We start from the raw sequence: 21,284 nt of genomic DNA, 5'->3' as shown, positions 1-21,284 counted from the left end.
ACTTAAATAGTGGCAACTATTTATTCCCAACCGATACAAAAGAGTTAAATGTTTGCACCTGTTACTGACCTTCAAAGTAGTCACCAGCTTTGCGTAGAACTCGTTGCCAGCAATGTGGAAGGCGTAGTATACTGTTAGCAGAGCTTGTTCTGTTGATGGCCCACAGAAAACCATATTAAAAAAAAATTGTTATACAAACACAATAACTATGCTATTTTGTCCATGGTGTAGATGTAAAGAACCCACTGAAGATGGCGATATTTGTTGCTGAAACTAGTTTGGGGACTAAGTAAGTAAACAAATAACAAATTGTTTGCATCAAGGCAGACTCACAATTCCCACATTGTTGTTTTTCTACGCGAACACGGACCAAATGGAAGAGTTCCAAGCTAAAGTTGTTGCTTATAAGATGCTTCACACAAATAACATGACCAAGTTTCCTGCCTCTAGAACGGCGATCAGGGTGGAGACAAAAGGTGAAACTATCGTAGTTGACTTGATGTGCAACTATGACAAATTCAAATGTATCTAAATAGTGATTGTGCATGTTAAAAAAAATATAATGTCAATGGACACAAAGTGACTTGATTATGTCATTTTAACACATCAAAACCACCATACATAAACACTACTGGGTATACGAGAATTACGTTTATAGGGTATTTAGTAGGACGTTTATCACAGCTCAAACCCATTATACACAAACACTGTACAACAGAAGCATGAATTACAATTATAGAATATTCAGTAGCAGCTGAGTATTTCCATATAGTGCCACAAACAGCACATCACGGCCGACTATGAAACTGTTTAAACAGAAATACTGTACCCCACAACTATATTTGAAAGGAAATAAGTAAAGAAGCAGAAGAAAATGAGTAAGGTGTTGAGTGGAAGACAGGCATATTAATAAAAGACGGTCTGATATTATTTTAGCTCTAGGACTGAGTACTTCATCATATGCAGACAAAACTCTCACATATTCAAGCACATGGCCAATGTAGTCCCCTTTGCTCAGGCCCAAGTGCCCAGGCATGATGGTCTCTCTCTCTCTCTCTCTCTCTCTCTCTCTCTCTCTCTCTCTCTCTCTCTCTCTCTCTCTCTCCCCCTCTCCCTCCCTCCCTCCCTCCCTCCATTTGTATATATCTGACAAAGGACTTAGACCAATAGTTAAAATAAAATCTAGCAGTCTTTTTCTCAATGTGCCTATACGCCACTCAACATCTCTGTGAGATGAGTAGCAATCTATTCTTTAGTTATTGTGGTTGAGATGTGTGACAGATAATCTAATACAGTAGTTTTTCTTACTTTCACCGACACAGCAATGTTGCTGACAATTGTATGGTCCTTTACTTTGTGTTGTGTACAAATGTATTCATTTCCTTACAGATCATTCAGGCAACGAGTCTTCCAGAATCAGAAGCAAAACGATTTCAAGCTGGAGGGCAAGCACACTTTCTTCATTCCTGTGGATGAGGGTTTCAAGGTTGGTATCCTTTGTCATCTTTCAAATAATGTGGTAAACAGATTACGCGTCAACAGTAGTAGCAATTATTGTAAGAAAACTTTGCGTGATTTGTCGGTCAGATAGTGGAACTATCAATAATACTTTGTGGAATTAATATTTGTAAGTTAACACTGCCAAAATAAATGGGAGAAACAGTTGCTAAGTAAGGGAGTTGGAGGGATAAGAAAAGATTGACATAATATGGGAGAGTTGTTCACTCTTTGCTTCATTCCGTTCCAACCGACAGCTCAGGCCATGTATATCAATACAAACTTCCAGAAAGGCCTCCATCATTCACGCACATACATTTTCCACAATTTCCCAAAAAAATCATAAAAAAGTTCACCCACTAATAAAGTACAGTTCATAGTGTCCTATAGTATTTATTCTAGTCCAGCAGTGAATGTCTAGGGGAACCAATTCAGGTAATATTATGTAATACTTCCTTACATTGGTGAAATATGATTTTTTTGTTTAGTGTTTGTGTAATGTATCTAAAATAAACACTATCAAATCTGCCTCCCAATCTATACTTTTGAAGCAGAGACAAAATGAATCATTGTTAGCTCATTTCAACACAATTTTTCGACCGATTCCCTAGACTCATTTATTTTGGGTGAGTCATAAGATAATTTATTACTTTCAAGAACCTGTCAATTTTATGTAAGAACTGCATAAATACGAATTCACCAAGGATTTTATTGTCTATTTTGACAACAAACAATAATAAACTTATTTTGCATATTTTGAACAAAATGAATATGCTAAAAGCAACATACACAGTATCAGGAAATGTTGCAGAGAGGAGAAAAATCCTTTTAGAATGTGGTCCAGTCCAACCAGTGGTTTGTTAGGTGCCTTCAAGTTTTATATCCACATTCAGTATGACATCATGAAACACTTTCATGTCTTCTGATGAAGCAGCCGATTCTAAGTACCACATCGAATTGCAAAAACATTTGTCAGAAACTGTTGCACATAACATCACCAGAAGTAAAACAGCTGGAGGTACTTGTGTTAATTGTATTGAAAGGAGGACTGACTGGAGATACTGTAAAATTACAAGGAAAACCGTACTTATCTTCCAGAGCAAGATTTCAAGTGCTGCAGACAGAAACATTCAGAAGCAGAAAAAAAACCTACTTTCTTCCTCTAAATGCCACGTAACAGCAGTACTAGGCTAGTACCAGACAGCCATTCCGCCCTGTCATAATTCTCCAAATATTAAAGTTTCACTATTTAATAAGCATTTCAACACCGGAATGCAAATACTTGTCACCTTGCAAGAGTACGGGAACTTCCGGCATCACAAGTAAGCTTGCAGGTAAGCGCAACACACAGTTCACTGGCCACTTAGCTGTCGTTCCCATAGTCCTCCAAAAGGTGCATCACGGTATCACTGTTACTGACATTCAAGTAGGAGGAGGGGGAGAGAGAAAAAACCCTCACAAGAAAGAGGAATTTGCTCGTAATACCAAGTCAACTTCATAATTCTTACACTATCTGCCGGATAAAGTCTGCAATGCAGGAGCAAATGCATCAGACACCACCTACAGTAGTCTGCAGTAATCAGATTGGTGATTGACCAGCATCTCAACTATGTTGCAAATGGCTACCTTTACTCTGTCTATTATTTATATTCCACTGAGAACTTAACTTTACTGTATTTCTCAAATAGTCACTTTTTATTTAATCATTGTGACACATAACGGCTTATTAGATTGGTGAAAAAGCTTGTAAGATTTTTGTTTTGCATGCTGGTGTTATGGTGCCCTGCATATATTTAACAGTTGTTATTTGAGTTTACATGTAGTCATTTGGAGATAACAAATGGAGCTGAGGACACTAGAAAATGGAGTGCCAGTTGGAGAAATCTGAACATTTCTGACATCTTCTGTCAGAGTTCAATCGAGGGGTTACAGCAGCAGACGCAGCAGAAAACATTTGCGCCATGTACGGGGATAATAATATTGGACAGAGCATGGCAAGGAAATGGCTTTCTCATTTTGAGGAGGATCGTTTCGGTGTCGGTGACTCTCGAGATTCAGGAAGGCCTTCGGGGTTTAACGAAGATTGGTTAGACACATTAATTCACACCGAACCACATTGGCGTACTCGAAAACTGGCAAACATTTGCGTGCAGCGGGGAAGGTTCAAAAATTGGGTGTACAGGTACATCACGCTGTAAGCCAAAAACCATAAAAAATCAGCAGCTTACTACGTGTGCATGTCTGCTCTATCGTGACGAATTGGCTCAGTGAACAGCACCGACCATTCCTATCGTTATTGGTGACGAGAAATGGTGTCCTTATGCTAATCCCTAAGAGAAAGAAAGGAATGGTAGAGCATAAACAAAGCGGCAACTGCACATATCCGAGAAAGGTTACGTTATGCATCTTGTGGATCAGCAATGGTGCGGTCTATTACAAATTGCTTCCTCGAGGTGTAACTGGCGCTGGTGACATTTATTAACTGCAACTGAAACATCTTCGCAAATACCACCTGAGAGCGGTAACCGGGGAGACTGCGTGAAGTGACACTGCTCTGTGATAACGCCTGCCAGCATTCTGCTAGACTGATGAAAAACACTGTACAGGAGTTGGAAAGTCATTCTTCATTCTGCACCCATCTTATTCACCTGGTCTCATACCCTCAGATTTTGACCTTCACCCCTCTCTATCCGGCTGGCCGAGCAGTTCTCGGCATTTCAGCCTGGTACCACGCAACTGCTACAGTCGCAGGTTCGAATCCTGCCTCGCACGTGGATGTGTGTGATGTCCTTAAGTTAGGTTTAAGTAGTTCTAATTAAGTTCTAGGGGACTGATGACCTCCGATGTTAAGTCCCATAGTGCTCTGAGCCATTTTTTTTTAACTTCTCTATCCAAGAACCTTCCCAGAGGAAAATGTGCTCTGAAAGTGGCTCAGTGAGTTCTTTGCCTGAAAAACCCTCAATTTCTAAAGTCGCAGAATCGAAAAGCTATCCCAGCATTGGCAGACCAGTGTAAAGAGTGAAGGAGAATAATTTTGATGAATAAAGTCGGTGTTGTGTGTATCTGTTGTGTTTATAAAACTTATGGAAAATTGATACAAACTTATACGCCGAGGGATTTTTTTCTGTGCACCTTTATTGGCCCAATAATGAAACAGTCCTACTTCCAGTAGCTCTGTAGATATGCTCCTTACATTGTACGTTTTACTTTCTCCAGCCACTTCCTCGGCCTGAAAAAATTGACCAGAAGGTGATCGACGGTCACATTATTCCCAACCACGTGCTATTCACGAGTGCTACTCCACTCGACGAAGAGTACGAGACGTTGGCGTTCACCGACATGCTGCGCGTCGTCATCTCCTTCACCATGGAGTCTGACGGCAAGGCCCACAAGCGTAAGTATCGGCTACACACAGTTGGGCTCTCATTTCGATCTTTTCTGCCCTCGTGTCGGTTGGGGACAGCAGAGGACTCGCGTTACACTCACCAAACATCTGTTTCTTTTTAGTGACCGTCATAATTGTGTTTTTGTTCCAGTTAGCTCTCTGATGCATTTGTTTGTTTCGCTGTCTCTTCTATTTATTCCAACATGGTTCACTCCATGGTTGACTGATCAGCCCTCAGTTTTCACATCAAAAGCCCATAAGTCAGACTACTTAATACACTTATATTGTAAATTTTCCATTACAGACAAACCGGAAGTTTTGATTTGAAAAACTTATTTGCTGCACCAAAAGCAGAAGAGAACATTTTTATTCGTGCTGTCGACCCAATTGTCATCTTCAGCTGTCCTTGCTTTGAGGTTTTATCACTTTTTACTTTATCTCTGTCCCGTCTTTCATCTGTATATTTTTGTGTATCTGTTGATAGGAATGAATAATTAATCAAATCAATAGACCCACAAAAGAGGGGATCCTCCTGGGTGTGGAACATGTCAGATAAACACATTACAAAAATATAATTAGAAAAACTTGAGTGTCATTAAAATTAATGATCATCAGTCAATAAACAGTAAAACTATGTACATGAATTAAAATTAAACTTCTAATATTTACAGGTTTAATACTTACATCTGCTTTCATTAAATCCATCATTCACACAGTAGCTAGTTACTTGGTTGTTACAACCAAGTACAGTCAAAAGTTAAAGTATAATAAATTTTCATTAAAATGGTCTACTGCACTTGTTGAGAAATTCATGGGTGGAATAGGAGGTGGCCACCAAACATTCTTTTAAATCATGTTTAAATTGTGCCTTGCCTGAAACTGAACTCTTAATGGTTGCTGGTAAAATATTGAAAATATGTGTTGCTGAATACTGGACTCCTTTCTCGGCAAGAGTAAGTGATTTTAAATCTTTATGTATATTGTTCTTATTCCTAGTATTGATACTGTGTACTAAGCAGTTAGTTGGAAAAAGAGATCTATAATTCACAACAAACTTCATTAAGGAACAAATACACTGAGAAGCTGTGGTTAACATGCCCAATTCTTTGAATAGGTTTCGACTTGATGTTCTTGGATTTACATATTATGTGCGTCTGTACTCTAAAACTTCTTTTTTTTTTCTCAGTTTGTGGAGTTACCCCAAAATATGATACCATATGACATAAATATAAAAAACTGGCATATTTTGCTTATATCCACTCCATTATATCTCCTATGTCTGACATCATTCGCATTGCAAACACAGACTTGTTTAGGTGCTTTAGCTGTTCCTCCTGTTACCCGTTGCCACTTTCCACCTCTCTTTACCCTTCTCCCTCCTTAACCTGTTCAGATCTTCCCTAGCCTGCTCTAACTATGCCTGAGGGGCAGCAATTTTCCCCTCCTGTTCCACTATTTTCCTATCTCTACTGCACATCCTACAGAATCACTGACGAGTCTGATTCACTTCCCCATTTCCGAAGCCGCTACAGTTACCCCAATGGAAAAAAAACTACTGCAGCCATCACACCAAACCCTGGAGCTAACAATTCTATGGCTCGTCAGGCACTTTTCTCTCATGGTAAAAATCTTACTTTAGTGAGAATAAGTCAAATTAAATTACTGAAAAATAAGGAAACACGTTTACGAAAGATTAGGTCTAATCTCAATCGTATGTAAACAAACTTACTTTAGTGACAGTAAGTTAGATTACAGAATAAAAGAAGAAAAACACGTTTACAAAAATTAGGCCTATTTGTTTCTGTACAACATGTGAATAACCTTTTGTTCTCGGCATACTACCATATGTGCAAAGTTTCCAGATACCAGAGCTTAAAATTTACACTATGTTTCGCAAAATAAGAGTTAAACTACAAAGGGATATGCTTTTCTTAACTTCCTGGAATGGAACAGAACAATTAAATGAGATTCTATAAGTTTTACTGTGCTAAAATGTATTCAAGAATACGATTGTAACCCTACTTTATGTTCCTTTTGTGTTTTCTGGAATAATATGCAAAGAGAAGTGAAACCTTTAATAGTAAGCTTGCAAAACACACTAATACAGGTATTAAACTAGTTTCCTGAACTAAACTGAGTTTTATTACATTCTAAATCACTTACCTGTACAGCACCACAAAACTCGCACGTCTCGCCTGGTGCAGGCGAGCAGTAGGATGGGGTGTGTGACACACATAGCATCTTTCTTGCAGTGCATTGTTCTCGTCTTTGTAACTGATTAAACTATCAATTTAATTAATCATGTTTGCAGAATATTGACGCACATTAAGTGTAGAAAATAATTTGGATTCTGGAGAAATGCTGACTGTACTCTCTCTGTTTGGAGATACATTTGAAATTCTGGAAGTAGCAGGGACAAAATGCAGAGAGCAAAAGCTTATTCACAAGTTGTACAGAAACCAGACTACAGTCGTCTAAGGCAGAGGGTATGGAAGGGAAGCAGTAGTTGAGAAGGGAGTGAGTGAGAGAGAGACAGGGTTGTAGCACCTCCTGTTATTCTGCCTTAGGAACAAAATTTGAAAAGAAATTAAAGTTCAAGAAGTAGAATAAAAACTTGGAGGTTTGCTGGTGACATTGGAGTACTGTCAGAGACAGCAAAGGCAGTTGATTGAAATGGATAGAGTCTCGAAAACAGTTAAAAGATAAGCATTAGCGAAACTGATACAAGGTTAATGGAGTATAGTCAAGTAAGGTGACGCTGAGGGAATTAGAGTAGAAAATGAGACTATAAAAGCAGTAGACGAGTTTTACTATTTGGATGGCAAAATACCTGACGAAAGCTGAAGTAGAGAGGATGTAAAATGCAGACTGGTTATACCAGGTAAAACTTCTTTGGAAAAAAGAGACATTTGTTAACATGTAATTTAAATTTTAGGAAGTTTCTCCTGAAGATCTTTGTGTAGCAATTACTTGCTATTTTGTAGACAAAGTACAGTTAAAATGGCACATCCTGACAAAAGGAAGAGATTGGTTGATGGGACAGATCCTGAGGATTCAAAAGATTGTCACTTTGGTAACGGAAGTAAGTAAGTGCGTGGGTGGGGAGGAGCTTATGGCTAGAGTACAGGTAGCAGGTTAAAATGGATCTAGGTTGTAGTAGCCGGACAAAGACACCTCCACAGAGATGCATCAAACCATTACTGGCCACAGCAACAAACAAAAATGTGATGGAAATTTTAATTACCTTTCATACTGGTAACGATAGATTCTTTGCTACCTCTTTTGACTAAGCGCATGTATTGAACCACAAGACAAGACATTATACTCCATTGTGCTGTATTATGTATAAAATTTGTGCAGCATTAACAAATACTTTCTATAACCTCTATCAGTCACTGAAATATTTTCAGAAATCTTATTGAAATGATACAGGCAATAATTATATCACTATCATCATTTTATAGCTTGTACAATTTCTATGTATTCCATTTTACTGACAAGAGATGTATAATAATAGACATTTGCTACAAACATTGCTCCTCTTTAATAGGAAGTAGTTTGTTTCGAGGTTTTATCACTTTTTACTTCAGCTCCGTCCCATCGTCCATCTGTATATTTTTGTGTATCTGTGCAGAAGAATGGTGGTGTATGATACACCTAGCAATTACTTCCTAGTCTGATAGGAATAAACTATATGTCTTTTTTTTAGTATCTAATCATCAAATGTCACAATGTTCCTTTCGATGCTGCAGCGTACGTTAAAAGTAACACAGTTATCGGCGACGCGAACCACGCAACCGGTGCCGTCCTCGCCGAAATCGTGAAGGCGAACATCCCCGTCAAGAATGGCGTCGTGCACCTTATCCAGCGCCCACTCATGGTTGTAGACAATACGGTGAAGCAGTTTCTGGAGGTGAGTAGCCAGTGTGGGAGGGGGGGAATTGTGGAGGCGGTCAGTGGCATTCTCTCATTATGTGCACTCGCACAATCTCCTAAGCCGACGATGTTATATTACACTGTGGAAATAGACACACTCCTTTTGTATTAGTGTGGCTACATCCGGAAAATGTACGCAACAGGGATTTTTCTGTCCCAAAAAGACAGCTGATAACTGCCACCTGTAACCAGAAATAATGAATGGTTTGTGATGAGTTGCCAGTCAAAATTGTGAAATTAGAGCTTTTTCTTTAATGAATGTGAGTTTCTTTTCTTCAAATTTTCTAATAACCACTGCACATTTAACATTAATACCAAACGTGAGATTACATTGTACATTTTCCAAATACAAACTGTGACACACAAAGTATTTTAGCTCAAAATGTCCGCAATTGTGCTAACAGAAGTGTGCAATATGGTGAGACGTGTGTGTCATATTCTTGCCCTCCACAAGAAACACAAGTTTCCGAAAATAACTGGGAAGCTTCCGCACTCACAACATTAGACAGCTGGTTAATAGTTCGTCCTGTAAGTGCAGTGCAACTGTCTGGTGATGAATAAAATGTTTGAAGCTAGTAATGGCAAGAAACAAAGTGCATCTTACCTTACACAGCAGTACCCTCAAAGTGTCATAAACTGACAAAATAGCTTAAGCTAACACAAAAACTGGTGTAATAGTTAAATTATTAACACCCTGTTGCAGATATGTGTTAGTTCATAAACGTATAGTGTGAAAAACACTGCCTAAACATAAATTTTTATTTTTAAAGTGCAGAATTCTGACTGGCAGCAACAATTTATTATGTGCAAAACATGCATTAGTGAACTTATACAAACACAGTTGCAGAAATCGGCATACACAGTGTAGTCAAATGTGTTAAAAACACTGGCCGTGTAACACATCAAAGCTCCAATTCAAAACATAGTTTGGGTGAAGCACTGAAGAATTGTAAAATGCTTTTGCTTCTTCTGTGATGTACGTAGTGGGAGAACCCCACCAACAGTACAAATTGTGTACAGACCTTTTTTTCCCCAACTCCATTGTGGATAAAACATGGAGGGAAGATCACAAAGACATAAGAGCACACAGTGTGATGTAGAATGTGATACCATTCACTAATATTTCCCATCACTCTTGTGCCTCCCACATTATCAGTAGGGATATAGCAATACATACACTTGACAACAGTAATTGAACTTAAATAAAATGTTACATTTTACACTTAACAGCTGCTGAAGGTGGTCACCAGTAATGCCGCTGCACTAAAATCATTGTGCAAACTTGAGATGACGCCTACAGTCCAAAGTTTAGCAGAGAAATATTTAGATTCCCAGCTCCTATAAATACAGTCTCTCGTAAGATTAAATCCACCGTGTTATCTTTATGATAGAATTTGGTGACTTAAAGGGCACCCTCATGCTGTTTTCAACATATAGCGTATATAGTTCCCTACTATGTTGACAAACTTTGCCAGGAAAACACTGTAGTTCTAACAGGATATAGCCTCACGAGGGACTATTTATTTTTATAGGAGATAGGAATCTAAATATTTCTCTGCAAGAATTTCTACACATAGGCACAGCCAGGAGTCAACCCTTAGCTACAACAGTACTGATTAGCACTAGCAAAGATTGCATTGTGGTCTTCATACTTCTCCACGACATCAGGTTACAGGCTAAAGTCATCCATCAGAAATCAGGGTGTGACTTGTGCATAATGAGAGGATGCCTGTGTTGAATTTTGAGAGAAGTTTCAGCCATAAATATTCTATTATGTTGCCAATTTCTGCAATAAAATACAATACTGCTGTCACATTTGCTTCAGCATTCACCTTCTCAGCTAAGAGTAACAAAGTCTTAATTTGAGCTATTTCTCTTCCTGTACAAGAAAAGACTACTCTTAACAGAACAAAAGACAGTGACTATTCACATTAAAAATATTTTCCAAATCACTTGGTCACTTGTTTATGTACAATATACAGTGTGCATTTCTGTTTTACAGCTTTAACATTTGTGATCAGATAATGGAATTGGAAATTTACTGTTCACAGGAAAACAATGCATGAAAATGCTCATATCTGTTTTTAGTTGAATTCCTGAGTTTAATCAATTTTCTGTTATTTTATATGCCTCTCAAATGCACACAACAAGACTAGTTCATTTGAATTAATGTGTGCACGAATTATTCAGAACCTAATCAGTGCATAACATAAAAAAAACCTGTAGAACAGAATGCAATACATGACAATATTTTTCAGTTCAGGAATGGGATTGCTTGATATAAACTGTATGAAAAAGAAAGTCAAAAAAGCAGTTTAGATTTCAGTTCAGCAATTATAAGGAGCTGCTTTTTTGCAAACATGTGGAGATAATGTTTCAGTTCAGTGCTCTTTGGTATTTAGAAGCTAACGGAACCAAAATGCAGTAGATTTCTTTGTCACACTGATTATGAATTACAGATATAAAAGATGTCACACCAGGAAAATTATCTCTGCAGCAACCACATTTTTTGTGCATTACTTACTGTGAGTTTTGAGTTAGCTGAACGTCAGTCATATTTCGTGTCCTTTTGTGGCTTCGGGACCAATGGAAATGAACAGCTTTCTCATGCAATCCCATACCTGAAATGTGCAAAACCAACTTGTACTGAAATTTCTCTCCATTCCAGCACCACAGTACCATCAAATACTGTAACAATTTCATGCACAAACAACTAAATGATTCCTTTTCACTTTTTCTTTTCATATTTGGGTAACTTGACTATCTTCTGAAGTCATTCAAGGTAAAATAGTTTTCTTAGTTTCTTTCAGCATCTTTCTATAATACATGGTGTTCTGTTATTGCTTGGAGTTTTGTAATTAATAATGGACGTGTTTTTACTTGATGTAGTTTTCATTACTAATATCCTTATAACTGTTACTGTTGATGTTTATTTTTGCAACATTCTACAACATAATGTAATAACATATTTTGTATATGTTGAAAAGTAATGGTTAACTGCTGTGGTGGTGTGCGTAATTTAACACCAGCTGACATTTTTCCTCCTCCCTGTAAAATCTGGTGGAGGGTGGCTTCCAGAAGGCGACTCCTTGCCATCGAAAATTTTGATGCACAGAGTTTGTGGGTGTAAAGTCTCTCACCATTTGTAAGGGCTGTCAGTAATACAAGGAGGGGATGGGGACAAGGGGCCTCTTTCACAATTTTTCTAATTGCATGGTCACCCCCCTACCCAAAAAAAAAAAAAAAATTGGAAAAAAATAAATTTGCCCCTGTGTCATCACTGCAGCTTCAAAATGCAGTTAACATTATTTGGTTGTATATATTGTTGAAAATAAAAATATTGTATTTTGTTCAACAGAGCAAATGAATCTATCAACGAAATTCACCAACAGCTGTTTAATTGAGATGTTATTTTATTTTCACTACCAGTTTCAGCATGCCACTAGGCCATCTTCAGGCTCCTTGTGTAATAAGAGTATGGTTTTAGTGTATATCAAGGTGCACAAAGCAAGCTTTACAGAAAGCAATTGGTAATCATAAAAGTACAAAACGAATCTCTGTTACAATCGGAAGCTCCCCCAAATAAAACTTGTCAATTTTTTTCTTTATTTGAATATAAAAATCCTATATAATTGTTATATTGGATGATTATAATTAAAGTTAAACTTTCAAACTGCTGTAGAAATAACACCACTGCTCAGAATGACGTCAAATTGCAATGGAATATTATCGGAGAAGGGGGAAAACGTATGGCAGAAGAAAAATAAATAGTTACAAAATGTGGCAATAGATGGCACTGCAAGCATCATAATTTAACAGTGTTAGACTACAAATGACAAATGAATCACACAACAATGCCTAAGGTGTACATCTGACACTAAACAAGCTGTACTACTCAGTGTGCATGGGTGCACAGGTGTGATACTGTTAGTTACATAAGGCCACCCACCACATCGGATGGGAAAAATTAGTTTTTAATTGTCCTGAGGCCCAAAAACTGCATCAATCAAAATCAAATTGGATTATTAATTTCCATGTGACTGTACAATATGCTGTCCACCGTTTTCTGAAAAAGTTGAAATCGAGAAACAGCATGTTCCACAACTGATCAAAGTTTTCCATGGTCACGTTCAGAACGTGTTGCGCAATGCGTGCCTTCAGTGCACGTAAGTTCGCAATTGTAACACTGAACATGACATCTTTCAGATAGCCTCACAGCCTGGAGTTACACGGATTAAAATCAGGTGAGCAGGATGGCCGGGCCGTAGGGAAATGGTGGCCGATAATTCTAGCATTTCCAGAAAGGCACTTCAGCAGCTGCTTAACAGGATTTTCAATGTGTGGAAGTGCGCCATCTTACATAAAAATTATCCCATCGACACACCCGTGCTGTCGGAGAGCTGGAATGACGCGGTTGCGCAAATGACACTCGTAGCGCTTACCAGTGACGGTACAGTAGGTAACGGGATCGGAAGCTGTCTCTTTGAAAAAAATATAGCCCTGCGATAAATGGTGCCATAAACCTACACCACACGGTGACCTTTTCAGGACGAAGTGGTACTGGTCGATTTGCGTGTAGATTTTTTGTTGCCCATATTTGACAATTCTGTGTATTGATATATCTTGTCAGATGGAAGTGGGCTTTGTCTGTTCACAAAATCTTCCACGGCCAATCACTGTCCACTTCCATTCGAGCAAGAAATTCTAAAGCAAGGGTTTCTCTTGCTGGCAGGTCAACAAGAAGCAACTCGTGCACACAGGTAATTTTGAACGGATAGTAAAGAACGATGTTTTGTACGATTTTATGCACCGTGATCACGAGTATGTCCAATGTTCAGGTGATTTCTCCGTGCACTACAAGTTTGCACACCACCACTCATCTCCTCAAGCATTGCTGTGGCCACTGCTTCCACTGACATAGATCGAATCAATTCGTTTCCTCCCTCAACTGAGCACTGTTTTCATTTATGTATTCTGACACATACGGCACCATCTGTTGATCACTTTTCACACTGTTTTTTCTTCTTCTCCCGTAAGTTTTCTCCCTTCTCTGATAATATTCCATTGCAATTTGGTGTTATTTCTACAGCATTTTGAAAGTGCAACTTTAATTATAATCACCCTTTAGATGAGAAAACACCTAGTATATATGAGTACCTATTGTCATTTAAAGTAAAATGTCACTCTGTAATCAAAGTACAATAATGTGCATATATATGGCCTAGGTACTATGACAACTACTGATATAATTGGTTCTCACGGGCATCAAAAACGCAACTTGACGCAAAACCCAATGCCAGACAACATATTAAGAGAAAAACGGAATGTACAGAGCACGTGAAGAATAGCCACAAATATCTTTCCAGCCTACATTATACAACAAATGAAAATTAAAAGATATTATTTGGTGTCCTGTTGCTTAACAGATTGGCACTACCGTGGTGAAACAATTTAACAAGGCTCTCAAATCTGACTTAACTAAGGGGAGTCATCAAAGTTTTCAGCCGACAGTGTTGTACTATTTCCCTGAGAGTATTAAACATTACCCTAACAACCTATCTACAAAATGACAAGCCCATCTAAACAGTACCAGGCACTTAGCAAGCTGGGTTACGATAGGTAATACGGGTACGGAAAAAGCCGAAAGATAGGTGAATGAGCTAGACAAACGTAACATCAAAGACGAAGCCCGCTAAATAAGTAACGTACTTGCGTGCCAAACGGGCACTGATTCTGCACAAAATAGAGTTTACTAGCTGGAATCATATTATAAATGGCAGAAAGTGTCTGCTTGGGGCTAAAAATGTAACAGGCTAAAAAGTAGTATGCTGACGAACACACCAAATCACACCAGAAGGACCGGTAGAAAACTTCATTGTCCTAAGTATAAAAGTAACGTACAAGATAACAAAAAGAAACTGAAAACTTTGTCAGTAGTAAAAATGTGCTGCATACCAACAGATTACACTGCTATAAAGCGAGATACGAAGAGTTGCAGAGTTAAGCGAGATCTACGAGCTAATCCTGTACTCGCAGTAAGTTGACTTCTTGTATGCCACGGCCAAAGAAATCAATGTGTTACAGTAAAGTAGAAAGGATATTCATACTAAGAATTGTAGACAACAAAATTACAGGTGAAGAAAACTTTAGATTGTTGAAAACACAATGGTCATACACATAAAAACTTACATTAATACAGAGGTACACGAATATAGGTGGACAAAAGTAATACCTATAAACCAACGGAAACACCAAAGTAACAATACAAAATTTACTAAAGTCAGTCCCAGAAATGACATAATATGTAGACCCTATCTTGCCAAATTCATAATTGGTTATAATAGAGGGAAACATTCCACGTGGAAAAAATATATCTAAAAACAAAGATGATGCGACTTACCAAATGAAAGTGCTGGCAGGTCGACAGACACACAAACATACACACAAAATTCAAGCTTTCGCAACAAACTGTTGCCTCATCAGGAAAGAGGGAAGGAGAGGGAAAGACGAAAGGATGTGGGTTTTAAGGGAGAGGGTAAGGAGTCATTCCAATCCCGGGAGCGGAAAGACTTACCTTAGGGGGGAAAAAAGGACAGGTATACACTCACACACACACACATATCCATCCACACATATACAGACACAAGCAGATGTATTTAAAGACAAAGAGTTTAGCCCAAACTCTTTGTCTTTAAATACGTCTGCTTGTGTCTGTATATGTGTGGATGGATATGTGTGTGTGTGCGAGTGTATACCCGTCCTTTTTTCCTTTTTTCCCCCCTAAGGTAAGTCTTTCCGCTCCCGGGATTGGAATGACTCCTTACCCTCTCCCTTAAAACCCACATCCTTTCGTCTTTCCCTCTCCTTCCCTCTTTCCTGATGAGGCAACAGTTTGTTGCGAAAGCTTGAATTTTGTGTGTATGTTTGTGTGTCTGTCGACCTGCCAGCACTTTCATTTGGTAAGTCACATCATCTTTGTTTTTAGACAAATTCATAATTGGTTATTCAAGATAAATGATATCAGAAATTTAGTTATAATGACACAGAACACCCAAGGGGAATATGTAACATATCGAGTAGCTAACAAATTACATACCTCGCTCACAGAACCGGCTGTGCCACAGTAAAACTGCTAAATGCCTAGTATCAGCAAATATGCATCTTCAAAGGCATGACGGAAGCCTAAACAGTGACAGCAAGCTAGGTTTCCACAGTTAAAACCGTAGAACCACCGTGTCCTATGAAAATTCAGATACGGCAAGCATTTATACGACACACAGTCCCGCATCACTCACTGACGAAGACTATCACCTGAAGGACAAACTGTTTTCAAATTGAAAAGACGTGATCTGTTGACCTATATATGTAAAATCCAATGCAATAACCTATTCAACTCAGACTGAAAAGTCTAATATTTATAAGCAAACCAAAATTTTTTGTGCTAATCGTGCAATAAAAGAAACCCAAAAGTGATCCACTATTACTGAAATTGAATCGTGAAAAGCAGACTATCCTCAGACTATGGTAACACCTACTGTTGATACGTAAAAATTTAGAAGAGGACCAGTAAGAACAGCATTAACTCCTCAGCTGTCACATAATCCAGTTTAGTAGGAGCTAAGACAACAGTATTAACACGTGAAAAATCTAGGACAGACTGTAACAATACGAGAGAAGGAAAGTCACTACTCACCGTACAGTGGAGATGCCGAGTCGTGATAGGCACAATAAAAACACTCACACAACTGTAGGTTTCGGCCATCGGGGCCTTTGTCAGCAGTAGATGCACAATCGTGCAAGCGCAACTTGCACACATGTCTGCAGTCTCAGAGAACTGAAACCACACTGCGAGCAGCAGCACCGGTCCACGATAGGAGTGGTGAGTGGGGGGGAGGGATAGTACGGTGGGAGTGGCAGACAGTGAAGTGTTGCAGTTTAGATGGGAGGGCAGGAGAGAAGGGGGGAGGGGGTAAGTAGCGGAAAGGAGAGAAATAAAAATAAAAGACTGGGTGTGGCGGTGAAATGACTGCTGCGTACTGCTGGAATGGGAACGGGGAGGGGGCCGGATGGGTGAGGACAGTGGCTGACGAAGGTGGAGGCCGGGAGGGTTACCGGGAACGTAGGGTGTATTGCAGGGAAAGTTCCCACCTGCACAATTCAGAAAAGCTGGTGTCGGTGGGAAGGATCTGTACGGTACAGGCCGTAAAGCAGTCATTGCAATGAGGGGTATTGTGTTTGGCAGTGTGTTCAGCAACAGGGCGGTCCAATCGTTTTTTTGGCCACAGCTTGTCAGTTGTCGTGCCTACGTAGAATGCGGCACAGTGGTTGCAGCTTAGCTTGTAAATCACGTGACTGGTTTCACAGGTAGCCCTGCCTCTGATGGGATCTGTGATGTTAGTGACCGGACTGGAGTAGGTGGTGACGGGAGGCTGCACGACACAGGTCTTGCATCTAGTTATTTACAGGTGTACGAACCGTGAGGATTGGGAGCAGGGGTCGTGTAAGGATGGACGAGTATATTGTGTAGGTTCGGTGGACGGCGGAATACCACGGTAGGAGGGGTGGGAAGAATAGTGGGTAGGACATTTCTCATTTCGGGGTACGACGAGAGGTAATCGAAACCCTGACGGAGAATGTAATTCAGTTGCTCCAGTCCGACGGTACCGAGTTACGAGGAGAATGCTCCTCTGTGGCCGGACTGTGGGACTTTGGGAGGTGGTGGGAGACTGGAAAGATAAGGCACGGCAGATTTGTTTTTGTACGAGGACGAGAGGATAATTACGGTCAGTGAAGGCTTCGGTGAGACCCTCGGTATATTCTGAGAGGGACTGCTCGTCACTGCAGATGCGACGACTGCGGGTGGCTAGGCTGTACTGAAGGGACTTCTTGGTATTAAATTGGTGGCAGCTGTCAAAGTGGAGGTATTGCTGGTGGTTAGTAGGTTTGATATGGACAGAGGTACTGCTGTAGCCATCTCTGTGGTGGAGGTCAACATCTAGGAAGGTGACTTGTTGGGTTGAGTAAGACCAGGTGAAGCAGATGGGGGAGAAGTTGTTGAGGTTCTGGAGGAATGTGAATAAGGTGTCCTCACCTTCAATCCAGATAGCAAAGACGTCATCAGTGAATCTGAACCAGGTGAGGGGATTAGGATTCTGGGTTTTTAGGAAGGGTTCCTCTAGATAGCCCACGAATAGGTTAGCATAGGGTGGTGCCACACGGGTGTCCGTAGCCGTACCGCCGATTTGTTTGTAGGTAATGCCTTCAAAGGAGAAGTAATTGTGGGTGAGGATATAGTTGGTCACAGAAACTAGGAAGGAGGTTGTCGGTTTCGAATCCGTAGGGCGTCTGGAAGCTATGGTTGTGAGAGTCTTTTTATTGTGCCTGTCGTGACTCAGCATCTCCGCTGTATGGTGAGTAGGAACTTTCCTTCTCTCGTATTGGTATTAACACATGACACATCCAAATAGAATCATCACTGTGATGAGAAGTGCCAATTGTAATGTAAATACTATGTCACATATCTTACAATAAAATCGGTAGTGAATTGAATCAGTAAACATACAGTAACCGTTCTACAAAAAGACTATATCAAATTACACTTCATTAAGGAATCCCCTCTGTGTTAAGGTGTATATAACCATAAGATAGGTATGATACCTCAGCCTATCCATAATACACCAGTGAAGCAACATATGAACAAAGTTAATAAAATAACCCCTCTATCCAATTAGCCATACTCTATGGCATGCTTTATAGCGGTGTAATCTGTTGGTATGCAGCGCATTTTTATTACTGACAAAGTTTTTGGTTTTTTAGTTATCTTGTATGTTACTTTTATACTTAGGACAATGAAGTTTTCTACCGGTCCTTGTGGTGTGATTTGGTGTGTCCGTCAGCATACCACTTTTTAGCCGGTTACATTTCTAGACCCAGACAGACAAATTCTGCCATTTATAATATGATTCCAGCTAGTAAACTCTATTTTGCACAGAATCGGTGCCCCTTTGGTGTGCAAGTACATTACTTATTTAGCGGGCTTCGTCTTTGATGTTATGTTGGTCTCGCTCACTCACCTATTTTTTTAGCTTCTACCATAAAGAGTGCAGTGCAGGCAGAATCAGTTATTTGGCAGTGACAGACAGGAGTACGAGTGCCACAGTCAGCACCTTTGTGATTATAGGTAAAGACGGCGGTGTCACATCGTGCAAACAGATTGAAGTAGCAGAGTAACGAGCCAAAGGAGACGAGAGCTTTACTGTTAATGCGCTGCAGCACGAGAGCTACAGTTCACATTCTAACAAGACACACTACCAAACCGCTGACGGTGCTAGCAGACTCCGTGAAAATCAAAAATTGATCAGTAAGGATTACATTTTGGCCACTACCGACACTAGGTAGCAGACGACACTGTGTCTACAACTTTGAAAGTGAAAATGGCGTGCAGTGTTAACGGTCACCTAGATGCACGAAACAGTGCCGTCTGTGAGCTTAACTCCGTGGCAGCCATTGCCAGCTATTCCTGTCGGTCTCTCTAAAAGTCTTCTTAAAGTGCATGTATGACACGAAGGAGTGGGATTATTGAGTACAAGTTGCTCTTTGTAGCATCCTGGCCTGTGAAAAATGGAAGTCCAGCTTAGAGAAGATTCGCTGCATACAATAAAAGAAATGGATTGGTACTTGCTCACATTTTGTTTGTTTGCGCGCGCGCGAGAGAGAGAGAGAGAGAGAGAGAGAGAGAGAGAGAGAGAGAGAGAGAGAGAGAGAGGGAGGGAGCAAGCGAGCACTGCAAATTCGAATGCCGCTATCCTCACTGTATCTTGGCCAGTGTGTATAAGAATGAACTGGGAAACATTATTTTTTATGACTAAATGTCAACATCAGCTGGATAGAATTTGTTTTTAACATTTTATTGTGCCAGACTGATATAAGTCCACAGGCCCATCTTCAGTGGCACTCTATTGGTGTCATTATGTTGTATGTAGTCTTTAAGACACATACTACAAAAGTCCTGTGTGCATGTACAATAATAAGCGTATTATTATTATCGTTATCATTATTATTGTTATTTGTGCCCATTTCCAAGAATGTCCACAGAATAACTCCACCCATTGTTTTTAATAACATGAAGCATATGCTGCCAAACAAGTTTATACCATTGTTTTTAGTTAAAGTCTTAAAGACTCTCAATTCTACATAGTGATACTTCAGTGCACCATTGAAGATGGGTGGATGTACTTACACAATTTTCTTTGCAGCTGATGTTGACTTTGTATGAATTGCTGAGCACAGAGTATGTAAAATGGGTAAAAATGAATCTGGAACCAAATAAAGATTAAATGAATTCGTGTCTAGTCATATGGGGGGAGGGGGTGAATTGGGAGTATTAAATTGATAGAGACAAACAAAAGCCAACAGCAGAACGCACTTTTATCCAGTCAGCAACAGGGAAAGGGGTTGTCAAAGGACTGCACAAAAAAGTTACACAGGGCCCTGAGTTGATGGAATACTATTTCAAAATGACGGCAACAAGTAAGATTTGAAGTCTAGAATTTACACTGTCAGAAAGAGAGCTTTTGTTCTTGTGGATCAGTCTGCTGCCATTGGGTGAATAAGTAATGTTTGTCTGTTGGATTTCCCATATACAGTACCCTACAAACATTGACCATTGTTAATAAAATCTTCTCGGGTTGACAGCTGAGTCAGATTTCCAGTTGGAAAACAACACACCGACTCGGCTGTCAACCCGAGAAGATTTTATCATCGAGATTTGCCGAGAAAGTCTGCATTGTATCATTATACATTTCCTTTCATTTTTAGAATGTTGTCACACAATCACAGACCAGTCACACAACGTGGAAGCTTTTTTCCTCCGTTAATCATCCTTATCATTACATGCCAGCAACTGCCAGCTCATTTTCATTAGCCTTCTTATTTTTTCTTGTACTCCAGTCTGTTCTGTGACCCATTTGTTTGCCTTCACATTTCCAGTAGTTATTCTCGACCTTAGACTTTTATTGTGAAAAATATTTAAAAAGTTGGTGTCCGACTTCCTTAAGTAAAACCTGCCTACGCACACTCGATGTGGGCCTCCGAGCCGTGTGTACTCTTCTGTTTACTTATTTTCTATCTTTCACACGTTCTTTCACACCTGCATAACTGCTGCACCTCAATTGCGTCTGAACCCAGTTACCAGATTCCAGATTCGAGCCTCGGCTGCCCTCCATTGCCACGTTAACTTATCTTCGAGAGCTCGGGATGTACGCTATTAATGTCCGTCTCCTTTTAATCGAGTTGGGTCTTAAAGATCCTTTCTGTCCACTTCAGTATTTCAAAAGCTTGTATTCTGTCATTGCCTTAAAACAAATCTAATTTCAGTAACCCACCAGCAGGTACAATGCATTTGTAAAATACTCAGTTCTCATTTTATGTAGATCACCATTTTAAAAGAGGATCAGGTAAACACTTG

At 39.6% G+C, this 21,284-nt stretch overlaps 1 protein-coding gene across 8 annotated transcripts in view; it reads left to right on the top strand.

Moving 5' to 3' along the window:
* LOC126428074 (fasciclin-1) overlaps positions 1-21,284 on the top strand; it is a 603,451-nt gene that overhangs the window by 500,834 nt on the left and 81,333 nt on the right. For all 8 annotated transcript variants that reach the window (XM_050089964.1, XM_050089961.1, XM_050089963.1 and 5 more), the window contains exons 4-6: positions 1,390-1,486; positions 4,714-4,891; positions 8,635-8,795. In XM_050089964.1, the coding sequence (XP_049945921.1) occupies positions 1,390-1,486; positions 4,714-4,891; positions 8,635-8,795 (436 nt within the window). The remainder of the gene's footprint in view (positions 1-1,389; positions 1,487-4,713; positions 4,892-8,634; positions 8,796-21,284) is intronic.

This window comes from Schistocerca serialis, chromosome 12 (assembly GCF_023864345.2).
Source record: "Schistocerca serialis cubense isolate TAMUIC-IGC-003099 chromosome 12, iqSchSeri2.2, whole genome shotgun sequence".
Classification (NCBI taxonomy): Eukaryota; Metazoa; Arthropoda; class Insecta; order Orthoptera; family Acrididae; genus Schistocerca; species Schistocerca serialis.
This window is presented reverse-complemented; position numbering and strand designations above follow the sequence as displayed.